Below are 13,590 nucleotides of genomic sequence, written 5' to 3' on the forward strand. Positions count from 1 at the left end.
AGTGAAAAATGAATAGGTTGCCTCAAATCTCAGACAAAATTCACTAATTAAGAAACATCAAATTGGTAACACATACTTCTAAGTGATTGTTAATCACACCATGACTCGAAAGTCAGAAACTATGTCTGAGCATCTCATTATATTTCCATCTGCTTAAATCATCCTTGAAACAAAAATACCATTACAAATAAAAGTTAAACATCTAAGAAACATTTAATCAGTCTTCTGCTCTCTTAAGAGAATTATTAAGAGTTACACACACTAGCTGATGGAATTTACATTTTCACTCAAAAAGACAAACAAAAAATAGCAGTTATTTAATTCTTCAAGTTTTCATAGGGCAAAAAGTTATCCCCATCTCCAATGCTTTAACTAAAGCATCCACCCTGCATCCACCCTGGTAAGAAACCAGGGACTTGAGTATGACTTGTTGCAACTGTCATCTGCTCAGAAGATTCTGGATTGTACCTGCATCAAAGTATCCAAACACCAAAATAAGCGAAAAGAAACTCTATACTGTAGAGTTAGGCCCCCGCTCTTTTATACTGAGAGAAACTGAACTGAACTGAAAATAAGTCTAAGAGAACAGGGCCTTATTCCTGCAGGGATCGACGATTATGTCTCTCGAACACAGCTCGTGTAAGGTGGGGGGAGATAAGACGATCCCAATCAACAACAACAACAACAACAACTAACGATAATTTCGAGCTTACCCTATTTGTAAAGTAGGGTTGCAATCAAGGGGCTGGAAAAGCCCCTGAGATTGAGCATGTTGCTGTCCATAATGAACATTTTGCTCACTACCATCCCAAGTCTGTCGAAATTGTTGAGTATCCTTAACCATTATTCGATCAAGCTGCTAAAACAAAAATTTCCAAGAACTTCAAAAGATGATGATAGATAATAATGCATGAGTTTGAAGAAAGTAATGATGAGTTTGTTTAGTTACCTCAGTCTTCAAAGTTTTATTAGCTTCCATTAGTGCATGCTCCTGTACACAAATTGGCATAATATATCTTAAATTTGATATCTTAAGTAAATAATAACACATATTCGATATTACGTAAGTGTTTGGTTGGGAGGAAAACATTTTGTTCTGAAAGTAAATTTCTTGTCAATCTTTGTTTGGTCTATAAAGATAGTTATAGGACGATGAATAACATTTTCCACTTATTTCTCTCGATACCTTACCTTATCCTATCTTTTTTCCCATCGAGGATTCGTTTGATAGAGCGTAAAACATTTTTCTGGAAAACTGTTTTTCTTTGTTTTCAATTTTACATCGTTTGGTTTACAAAGGAATGTAAAACCATTTTCTCTTAGGAGTTAAATTGTTCTCCCAATAATGGGGAATCATTTTCCTTTTCAAATGTAAGGAAAACCTTTTTCCTTTCTTTTCTTTATCTCTCTTGTACACTCCTCTCACTACCTTTGTACCTTCGTTTTCATTTTCCTTTCATGTCATCATTTTTCTTACATGGAACCAAATAACGGAAAACTATTTTTAAAATTGTATTTTCCATTATAAATTGTTTTCCATAAAAATCATTACACTAAAAATGTTTTACGTCCAACCAAACACAGCCCCAATGTCTCCTCCATTTTCATTCTTCTAGTCATCTATCACTATAATTGTGAGGTACCGAACAAAAGAAAACTATCTTAAAATTTTTTTACTAAAATTATCACAAATGCTCGGGTTGATTATACAACCAAAGCATTTGATAAGTAGCAAAGGCTGTTTTTTACACTATTTAAAGTGGGTTTTTCATTGGAAAATGTTTTCAATCCAACCAAACATTAGCCGCCTATATGATTATCATTTTTGCAATATGCTCTTGCATATATATAAATGCATACCTTGTTTTGAAGATCGGTAAGTTGATCAAGCATCGATTGAGTCTACATAAATAGCAATAATAATTCAGATATAGTTGATACGTTAAGAAGCAACAACAGAAAACGGGAAACTAGTACTTTTATATGATTCCATATTTTAATTTTAGTTTGCAAAAAATGAACCAAATGATAACCAACATGCCCTACCTTAGTAGACCTGATTTGCTTCAGAGAGGACTCCAGTTGCCTCTCAAGCTGATCAAGCTCCTTCACATTTAGAGGCCCCAAATCCTCTCCAAGTAAATTCCTAAATAATAGCGAAATTTAATCTTTAATAATTGCTTATAACAAGGTTGAATAATACTCTCTCGGTTTTAAAATGTTCTTACTACTTTGACTTTTGTATTTCTCGTAAAGACTCAAAATAGGAAGAACAAAAAAAAACGGAGAGAGAACTACATACTACAATAACCAATCATACTATCACTACAATTTCTTTAAGCATTTTACCTTTGAGTTCTTTGAAGTGATTCATGTCTAGCTTTCAGTTTCAAATATTCCCTGTAGCTACTCTGCTATGAGTAAAACATGAACCAATTAGGAGTACTTTCTAAGCCAAAAAAATATTTGACATATATAGGAAACTCTGACATTAGGGGAAACAATCATAAGAGATGATTAATGCAATATTTTAAGCTTTTAAATATCATAAAATGACTCAATTCCATCTTCTAAAAATTAAAGAAAAAAAATGACTCAATAATTAATGCATGAACGATTTATAATCCAATATGTTCACATCCACATGCAGTCATGCACAACAAGAATGAAGAACATGTGTTAAAAACTACAGTATTTCACAAAAATTATAATGAAGAAAATATCAATTCAATTTGAATGGATTCAAAATGATGTTACTGCATGGATCGGGATATAAATCCATCCAACACCAAACTATTCAATGTAAAGATGCTAATTCACTTTCGCGTCTCTCTCTAGTCCCTCCATTTTAGAATAACTGAAACACTCCTCTTAAAACGCTCTCACATACAATAGAGAAGTGGTTTTGTTGAAGCTATGATGTATAGCGTACACCACATGTGAGTGTCCCACATTGATTAAATGAGAGAGATGGGTTCACTTTATAATGCAATGGATGCGGCCTAGGCCCATATTTAACAGTTTCACCAATTTCAGCGCGTAGGAAGTATAAGTTTTTAATTTGAAATTCCAATATACTTGTACCAATTTTGATTTTTCAAAAAATAAGAATTTATTACCTCAAGCTCTTTAGATGGCTTGTTGACTTCCACCCCTCCATAGCTGCACTTTTGATATCGCTCAAGCGTCTTGAGCATACTACAAAACAGATAAGAAAAATTAAAATTAGTGTTTATCAACAAATCCGTTGTAGTCTAGTTGGTCAGGATACTCGGCTCTCACCCGAGAGACCCGGGTTCAAGTCCCGGCAACGGAATTTTTTTTTGCAATACAACACAGGTATTATAAACACAATCACCTGGTGTTTTCTTACGTGCTTAATTTTCTCGTGCATGGAGAACAAAATGTCTGCCAAATTCTCAGAAATTGATTTTGGTCAATTCCTACCGATGCAATTTTCTTAGATTTTTACATCACACCAAACAAACTATTGATTTCAAAAGTGTTCGGCACAAGCTTACTAGATAGCTTTTAGTGTCCTGACTAGGTCAAAACACTAACTAAGAAAAATAGTAGTGTTTGGTAAGTTAGTGGTCAAAGTAGTTTTTAGTGTTATAAGTAGTGTTTTAGTAGTATTTGTGAAGCTACAACTTGTAGCTTTAGGGGTAGCGTTTAGTGGTGCATAAATTATATATTAGAATTTTATTTTAATTTTTAATTAATTATGTGTAAACAGCTACTCTTAACAGTTTCTTTTACCGAACATCAATATCTTATACCCTTACTTGGACAGCTAACAACTACACACAAACCACAAACATCTACCAGCACAGCTAACAGCTAAAAAGTACTACTATAACTATTGTTGCCGAAATTAACCTAAAACTTGTCCTAAGACCGCAGTATAGTTCAAGTGAATCTAAATTTTGGGTTAGCTTGTTTAGATATAAAAAGTATGATGGTCAAGATGCGGATTAAAAAATAAAATCAACTCCTATATGGAGAAGTTAGGTAATCTGAGTAGCATCTCGATTTGAGTGCTTTTGTATTTCTTTAAATTTATATATAAAGTTACTTGGCAAACAACTTATTTACTTGAAGAGACCTCAAATACATCATCTTCTTATATTGTAAATGAACATAAATAGATATCAAAACATAGGCTCCAAAAGCTATCTAATTATTTAAAGGATTAAGAGATTAAGACGCTCAGAACTTTTGCATATCTATATATTTCTAAGAGTAGCTACACCAAATCAGGTTGCAAATCAAGGATTTGATACAATAAAGGAACCATCTTTGCGGGCAACGCTCATTTAAGTTGCACGGACAGGAGACACAGACACGTAGACATGGGAAAACACGGAGAAAACGTTAGGAAACATAATGTTTTACAGTTTTGATAGTAGATCATGCTATACTTTGAGATATTTAAAGATACTGAAAGAAAAAGTAAGCTTTTAAAGGAAAAGCATCTAGTAACAAAAAACTATATCGATCTCCTTATAGTCAACTATTTATTTTCAAAAGAAAATTCAAAGTTTCTGATGGCTTGGAGTTGTTGCGGCCTAGTACATGAGAGCTGGTGTAAGCTCAAAAATCTCAACAATTTACAACATGATGATGATGAGCAGCCAAGATTTAATTTCTTGCCTGCCTTCAAGTATTTAACTTACACAAGTGTGGATTAATACTTCTTTATTCAATCAGTACTCTTTAAGACATGTTAATTTTCTGAGTTAATATTGGTTTCATAATAAGCTATAAAATAAGTTCAGATCAGTTCACATAAAAAAAAAAAAAAAAATCAAGTCAAGAGAACACATTCAAATTAAAGTTGAGTATGTAGATTAGGTCTAATAAATTCAGTTCAAGTAAACTCAAGTGACTAGAACGCAAGTAATTTATTGTTGAAAATTATAACAAGTTAAAATTTTGAAATATATATTCAGATATTTCCAACATCTTACATGTTACAATTTTATTAAATTTTAATAACAAATGCATAGTCAAAAGTAAATACATAATTAAATAGTGTAAAAGCCATAACGTTACGGCTATTAAAAAAAAGGAATTATATTGCATCGGAAAATATACAACCTAATCTTAGTGAAAATTAAATTATGGATCAAATAAACATACTTCTCTCCCTAAACCAAGAGAAAACTGTGAGACCAAATTAGGTCCAAATTAAAAAATAATTTCAAATACATTTACAAGTTTTCAAGTCACTGCTTATCTATGTTGAGAAACATTTCTCATTTGGAACAACCTTTACAAATCTCCTATCAATACATGAACTTTATTTTCCAATTATATTCGCTATGCAGAACCAGCAGAACCATAATTAAGTAGTGTTTGGTTTATATTACATCCTTGAAACAATTAATTAGTGAATTTACTATTAAGACAAGAATCCTCTAGGGTCAAAATTTTAGGGTTTTCATGGCCATGATGAAATTCACAAAAGTCTCCATATTATTTTTCCATCATATGTTCACTTTTGCATTAAGGGTTTTATGAACTGATTAATTATATTAAATGCATAATAAATAGGAGTACATCATAATATAATTAGGCAAAAAGTAGAAATTTTTTTCTCCTTTTTATTTCCAAACATGAGATTGGGGGAGAAATTCGAAATTTATGCATGAAAGTTTTATAAAACTGGGAAAGACTTAAATTTTTAATGGGTTTTTTATATATAAAGTTCTTATAATTAAGTAAACCATGAAAAAAGATTGTTGCTTTTCATGAACTCAGATGAAATCTATATATAGAAAAAGTTAAGAATAATATCTGATTGATCAAGTCTTACACTTAGCTTAAAACAATGGTCATTTTTGCATATTACAGTAGATATCTAGCATATAAAAAAATTGAGGTGATTTAAATTTTTCAAAACTATAATAATTAAGAATTATTCCTGAAAATCTTACACTAAATCCACCTTTAAAAAAAGGGTATGAAACCAAAACAATCAAACATTCAATGGACAAAGAAGTGTACAAGCAGGAAACTGATGATCAACTTAACTAAAAGTTGAAAACATCATATCACATAACACAAAGCTGCAAACAAAGATCTAAATTTTCTTAAAAAATAATAAAAAAAATCCCTAGATCTTTAATATCTTTAAAACATAATCTAAGCAGTAAATTACCATATATATATATAGATCTTTAAATTACACAAAAGAAGAAAAAAATGCAAAAATATTATACACAACCAAGAAAAAAAAAAGAAACTTTGAAAAGTGGATAATATTAGCTCAGATCTAGTGAAAACAAAAGAAATATTCAAAGCTATTATTTTTTTTCCATTTAGGGTAAGTAAACATATGATAAAAAAAACCCAGATCTGAAATCCTTAATAAAATGAAAATAAATATAGTAAAAAATGAACAACAATGGAGGAACTTAAAATAAATAAAATTAAGTACCTGGGTCCACTGCAAAATTCATAGAGTTTGCCACGATTAGAGAAGATGATGAGAGCAACTTCAGCATCACAAAGAACAGAAAGTTCATAAGCTTTCTTCAACAATCCATTTCTTCTCTTTGCAAAAGTAACTTGTCTGTTTATTTTGTTCTCTATCCTCTTTAGTTCAACTCTTCCTCTACCCATAATTAAAAATCTTAACTTTTTTACTTCTTTTGTTTTTAATAACTATTATTTCCCTAAAAAAACACTCTTTTTTATTATTATTTTTGTAAGAAAATTGCTTCAATCTAACAACCTACTTCTTGTCTATAATATTTTAGTAAAATATTTCCTTTTTTTTCTTAGACAAGTAACCAAATTTGTGAAAAAGAAAAATAATGGTAAGAAAGAGGTTTTTGTAACCCTAAACAAAGCTAATAAGAAACATAGAAAATGGAGAAATGAAGAGAAGAGATCTAGAAATGGGTAGAGAGAGAAAAAAAAATTGCAAGTAATGCAAAGATGAAGAGGGTTTTTTGCCAGGATGAGGTCTAGTACTAACAAGAAGAGGGTGTTTTTAGGGTTGGTATAAGTGATGTATAGTTTCATAACTTCATTTCAACTTCTGTTCTTCTGTTTCTTACTTGGTATATAAATTTTTCCACACCGTGCAATTTGATGCTTTTTCCCTTTTCATGCTTTCCTCATCTACTTTTTAGTTCACCTGCATGGTGGGAGCGTGAAGGTTAAACTTACCCTCGCTTTACATACTTTTAACTTTTACGTCATAGTTGGAGAAAAAACGGACATGGTTTTGGTTTAAGTTTTCAACTCGTTTAATTCGTAAGTAGATTGATTTGATACAAGTTATGTATAAATGGGTTAGGTTAAAGTTGGATTATTTACAAACACGAACCTCACATAATAACTTATTGAATAACTAATTGAATTGTTATGGAGTATTATCATTAATATCATTTGTGTCTTTAATAATAGTTCATCTTCACCAAATGTTTTGCTTTAGGGTTGTTTTATTTGTTCTCTAGATCGAATGTTAAATATTGGTAGCTCTTTTGATAAATAGGTCAGATTAGGGCCCCATATGATTGGAGAGAGATAGAGAGAAAGGAAAAGCAAAAGTAGAAAGTGTTGCAAGTAATTAATTATTTCCCTTTTAGGAAAGTGTTGCAAGTAAAAAAAAAACGAAGGAAGTATATAAATTAAGTTTGGAGTCAATACATGTTATCCAAGTTAAATTCACTACTACAACCAGTTCAAATAAGTCAAGATAATTTATCTTTTTTTAGGGTGAATTATAAGTTGAACATTTATTTGATTATCTAAGGACAAATTATGCTATAAGCCAGAGGTTTAATAAAAAAAATACTATAACTCACTTATTCCCCTATTTTACGTTGTAGTATTTGTAGTCCACCATAACATCCTCACGCCAAGAACTCTTTTTTAATTTACATCTTAATTATTTCAGTCAGTTTATATTTTCATCTTACTTATATAGACTTAAAAATTATTTTCTGTAAGTTTTCTCTATTTTGATAAATTAATTAAGATAACGTGGCTGCTGGAATTTTTTTCAGTACCTTTTGGTTTATGTGCATTTGTATGGAGCTCATTCAAGTACATTAAATCCCAGCTTTAACATTGTATAAAATGACATCACAACAACCATTTATATCGAGAATTAAAATTCCTATCATCCAACGAGAGTTTGTGGTCATACATAGGGCCGGGGTAATAATGAATCTGATTTGTTCGTAAACAATTTGATCTCGGCTAAAGATTAAAATATGGTCAAAGCTCGACTCGTTGTCGCTTGGCTCGATCATGCATTGGTAGATGGAGTTGTAAATAAGATCACCAAGGAAAGGATAGAATGATTTTATCAAATTTGTATTTTGTCATACCCTCAAGGATTGTACTAAACTAAGTATGCTTGAAAAAACAAATTAAACATTATTTGTGCTGGATAATGTTTATATTAATCATCCTCATCTAAAACCATGACCACTCATGATCTAAAAAATAAAATAATATTAATTTTTATACATGAATCGTACAAAAAAGAAAGTTCAATAATTTAATGCATCCTTCTAACAAAAAAGAACACAAAACACACACAACCTTAGAAAATGACTTAATTAATATTTTACTAGAACAAAAATCTGACCAAAGGTTTTTGGCCTAGTCATATTTTTTTTTTTTTTTACCTTTTCTAAAACAGGTGAAATATTTGTATAGGACAAAATTTTTAATGTTGCATGCATTGAGAAATAGAGATAGAATAAAGTTAGTAATTATTCGGAACATATAATGAAGAGGAATCTAACGATATCCTATATGAAAATATTTTTTCTTAACTGTAAATTACTAAATATAAACTAAGTAGAGCTAGAACTTGTAGTGTAAAAATCAAAAGGAGAAAGTACTAACTTTGACTGCATTTCAAGCTTAATTTATAAATCAAATATATTGTTGGATACTCTCGGAATGTGTAATTTTGTTTTATTTTCATTTTGGTAAATTTGACCCTTGTTGCTTTGGCAAAAATTAGTAGTTGTTGTTTAAACAATCAAATTCAATATATAGTATGATTCGGGATGATCATAATAAGTTTGACCTACTCATGAACAATACAATCTCAACTTGGTCAAAGTTCAATGATCAAAGATCGAGTCGTTGTGGTGCAGCTCGAGTTCGACAAAGACTTTAATGAGCCGAGTTGAGTATGACAAACTCGACTCAAGAAGCTTGTGATCAGGCTCGATTATTTTCTTATATATGTTAAATTGGCAATAATGTATTACGTATGTATATATAAATATGTTTATTCTAGATATTACAGAATAATAAGTTAATAATTATATTATCAAAGAAAAAACTCTACAGACAAAAAAATATATAAAGAAGATGAGTAAACTAAAGATAATAATAGGTTAGATTCTTTGTGAACAGTTCAATAATGATGGCTTAGTCAATACTTGAACATAATGCAGCTCGACTTGGTCACAACACAGTTTTTCAAGTTTCGAGCTATGCTCGAGTTCGAATAAAATTAAACGAACACAAATAGAGCTAATAAGAGTTCGTGTCCATCGATAAGTGGCCTATCTTTTAAAAAATAAATCATTAATTAGATACTCCTAAGTCCTAATAGTCCTCAAAAATAAGGTGGTGAAAATTATATAGTTCATAGTATGCAAAAGTGTGGCAAACGCGCTGTTAGTAAGGTGGTGAAAATTGTTGACGAATTTCATTTTCTTTAATCTTTTACCTCTTTTGAAAATCCTTTACATAAATCTGTACGTTCTCTCTAACTCTCTACCGTCGTTGTTACAAGTACCATAACGTCGTCACTGAACTTAAAATGGTTGTACACGTGTCATATCCTTAATGGGCACATATCATTTTCATGCAGCATCTTTTTTCTTTTTTTTCACTCTTGTAACCATGTGACTCTGTAAATAATACATCCTCAAAATAGTATGCCCACTTGCATTTTACTTGCAATTTTCTCATGTACATAAATTCATAAATATCCATTTCTATAGCTACACTGCTACAGTACTTAAAAGCGTTACATGTGACCTCACTTTAATACCAATATTTATTTTTGGTCCTATTACATCAAGTTTGGAAATTTTGAACACCAACTCTATGCAAAATTGGATGTATACTAATGTTTAATTAATTGTTAACCTAGGTAACTATATATATGCGTAACGATACCCATATAAAGTTTTATATACAGTGTTGACTTGTAATTTTTGCATTCCTATCTGTTTTAACTGTTTGTTGCGTAGGAGAGACGTTCACGTAATAGAAAATGAATATAGAGCATTCAAACTAGATGATGTTGATTTATATAGCATAGGCATGATCAACTCCAATAGCTAGTAGCTAGTAGCTAGTTAGCTACCCCTTCCGTCTTTTTTTCCCCTATTTCCTTCCTTTTACGTTATTAAGTTGTATTTGATTGAATGATTAAGTAATTTTGTCTTTTGCATGTACTATATGTAGAACAATAGAAAGAGAGAGATGTGAAGAATGGACAAATAGGCATCATTTTATCTGAAACAGAATAGAGCAGTTTTTGATAGACCAACTTATAAAATGTAAAATTGGTGCATACAATCTTATATAAACATAAGGAATATATACTAATTAAAAGTTGATAAGAAATGGTAGAACTTTGTAGTTGGTGAAGCTTTTGATGAAAAGCTAGATTGTTCTTGTAGTTTTTCTTATTAAATCTATCTCAATTATATAAGCCAAGGGAGAAGGTGTGGTGTCCTTTTTTGAAGTGACTAAAATACCCTTAATGATCTAATTAATGGAATGAAAAAAATTACAAAAGCAAATCATTTAAAAATTCTCATTCCAACTTGCCATTTAAAATAATTTTAAATGGTATATGCATCAAATACTTCAATCAAAAATTTATACCTTATAAAAAAAAATGGCATACATAACGTGCACATGAAAAATCTGAACATTCACTACCTTTGATACTCTTTAATTCAGTTAAACCAACTCATTATTTTTGTTCTTTCTGTTCAATATTAATTCAAAAAAATTAATGTTAACAATCACTCACAACCTTTTTATTTTTTTACATTAGCGAATTAATATATCTAAATTCATCTAACTGTTGAATTTTTCACATTTAAGTTTAATCATAAATAAAGTACGAATGGAGTATCTAATAGAATAACAAATTTTGAAATTAACGCACGCATCGCGTGCATATGAAGGCTAGTACATATATATTAAAAGGCGTTCATAAACAAGAAATTGTCTCACGTGACACTCTCCTTAGGAAGTTTTACTTCATGCAATCCATGTACAATAAAAATTTTAGAAATTACGTAGTATAGAGTTTGATCCCGAGACCTCAAGTACATATACTAAAGTCTTAACCACTAGGCTAGCTAAGTTGTATTTAGTTTTATTATCATAAAGTATTATATCAATAAATGAAATTTTTTCTTACCCGGAGATAACACGGGCCTAATAACTAGTTCTAACCTAAACTTATGAAATTAATAACTCGTTTAAGTTAGAAATAATGAACAAGTCTATCATTACGCCACAAAATTATTAATGAAGCATCATAAAACTGGCCCATTCTAAAAGGTTTAGACAAATAACGTACTCTTTTGTTGTCTTTCAAGGATAAACCTATTTTGCAGTTCAATTATTAATGCATTTTGTTTGACATAATCATTGGTACTATTAAGAATTAAGAAATAAACACCAAAAAGTCGAATACATTCAATAACATCATACCATGTATGATCTTGTTATAAAATTGAAATTAGTATTTTGATCTAATTGATGTCCAAAGTCAGTTATAATTATCAAATAATTTATTATTTATAAATTTCATAATTGATTTTATTAGCTTTGTAGTAATTTTTGTTTAGTGCGAAATTGAAAAATGGACATGAATGCATGATTACATGATACATTGTTTTAAAAAACTTCTAAGAAATTGAAGATTAAAATAACAATTTCAATAAAATTGGGGTAAGAGAATGTTATTACCTTAATAAAAGTGTTAATGATCAAAAACTTTATGTCTTTATACTTTATGGTTACATACAGTAAACAATTATACGACGTTATTATGTTTTGTTTTGAAACATTAAAAATTGAGATTCCGGTTAATTGGTGGTTTAACTCTCACATTTTATTTTAATGATCTTAATATATTTTTATAGATTTTATTACAATACGTAATCAAAGATTGTTACTTTCTTTATGATGTTTAACTAAATGGTAGGAAACAACTCAAGAAGCAATAAAATGGCTTGTAATTATAAGCTACATATGGGTGGTTTAGATGCCATACGTCCACGGTTTTATTCATTGAAATAAAGCATCAGATTTTGCAAAAGTTTGTCTTAATATTAATAGAAAAAACTTTATTCCTCAACCTAAAATGATTGGCTCAAATTAGTGAATGCTATGAAAAGTTTCTTTCTAAGTCTCTCCACAAGATAAGTACTTCTCCAATTTTTGTACTATTCTTTACGCACTACTATCAGGAACACGTAAGAAATGGAGCGTAAGGACATGGTTACTTTTGAGTATACATATCGTTGTTACTTGTTACATGTCACAATTATACTCATAATAAGCGATATCTCAAAATTTTTGTCAATGCAATATTTCGTTCTGTGTAAAATAAATGAGCGAAATATCACTTTATATGAGTATCGATTGTCTAACATTTCTCACAAAAATTTGTACATAACAGATGCATCAATATTGTATATTATTCTATTCCTACCTTCCAATATAAATGAAAGACTTAAAGTCTTAAACTCATAGTTTTAGAAGACCAACTTATAATGTATACTTCATTAGTTTAGAACTACTTAAATCAATTCATGTTTTTACACTTATCGATGTATGATTTCAGACATTAATAACCTTAATTATCAATAAGTAAAAATTATTAAAAAATTAATATTACCAATAGCTATTATTTTTTTTGTTTTCAGGGGAAATTATTACTAGTATCTTATACGGGTTTACTGCACAAAATTAGTGAATATTTTTTTTAATAAGCTAAGGTAAGAAGAAGGCGTCCTAACCAGATCGGAACCTTGCACAGGTCAATCTGACCCGGATTTGCAGGCAAGACCCCTCGGGAGTAAGGATGGCAGCAGGTGAGATTTCGGTCGGGTGAGCCATCGCCCACATCCATCACCCGGTTAGATTGACTCTCATCCATCCATCCGTCACCTGCTTTACTCATCACCCGAAATCCATACATCCATCACAACCGGGTGATTAATAACGGGTGAAAAATTTAAATATCATATTTAGATTATAACTATTAAAAAAATAATGTACCCAACTTCCACCTACACTACTTTTCGAAATCATAAATAAATAAGCTGATGTTTTTAGCATAAAGAAAAGGTGACGTCGCATCATACAAGTTTTAGGAAGTCGTATTCACAATAATAAAGTCTCGACAACAATACTTCAACAATACGAGTTTCAACAATAAAAATTAAACGTTCAATCATTCATAATACTACAACAAAAAGTGTTTTGGAAGGCTATAGTCTGTAAGAGAATCAAAGGCTAGGTTTAGAGTTTTTAGTTTTTATATTTAGTATTTTAACTTAAAAT

At 30.2% G+C, this 13,590-nt stretch overlaps 1 protein-coding gene and 1 non-coding gene across 2 annotated transcripts; one reads left to right on the forward strand and one right to left on the reverse strand.

Moving 5' to 3' along the window:
• Positions 1–152: 152 nt before the first annotated feature.
• On the reverse strand, positions 153–7,004 carry LOC104906969 (agamous-like MADS-box protein MADS2). The gene is made up of 8 exons (XM_010695832.4): positions 6,443–7,004; positions 3,120–3,198; positions 2,350–2,411; positions 2,047–2,146; positions 1,861–1,902; positions 950–991; positions 714–856; positions 153–468 (listed from the first exon to the last, which is right to left on the reverse strand). Exons 1-8 carry the CDS (start codon positions 6,625–6,627, stop codon positions 369–371), a joined length of 753 nt encoding a protein of 250 aa, XP_010694134.1. The 5' UTR covers positions 6,628–7,004; the 3' UTR covers positions 153–368.
• On the forward strand, positions 3,244–3,316 carry TRNAE-CUC (transfer RNA glutamic acid (anticodon CUC)). The gene has a single exon. It is a non-coding gene; the product is annotated as a tRNA-Glu (tRNA).
• Positions 7,005–13,590: the final 6,586 nt, after the last annotated feature.

Source organism: Beta vulgaris, chromosome 2, assembly GCF_026745355.1.
Source record: "Beta vulgaris subsp. vulgaris cultivar EL10 chromosome 2, EL10.2, whole genome shotgun sequence".
Lineage (NCBI taxonomy): Eukaryota > Viridiplantae > Streptophyta > Magnoliopsida > Caryophyllales > Amaranthaceae > Beta > Beta vulgaris.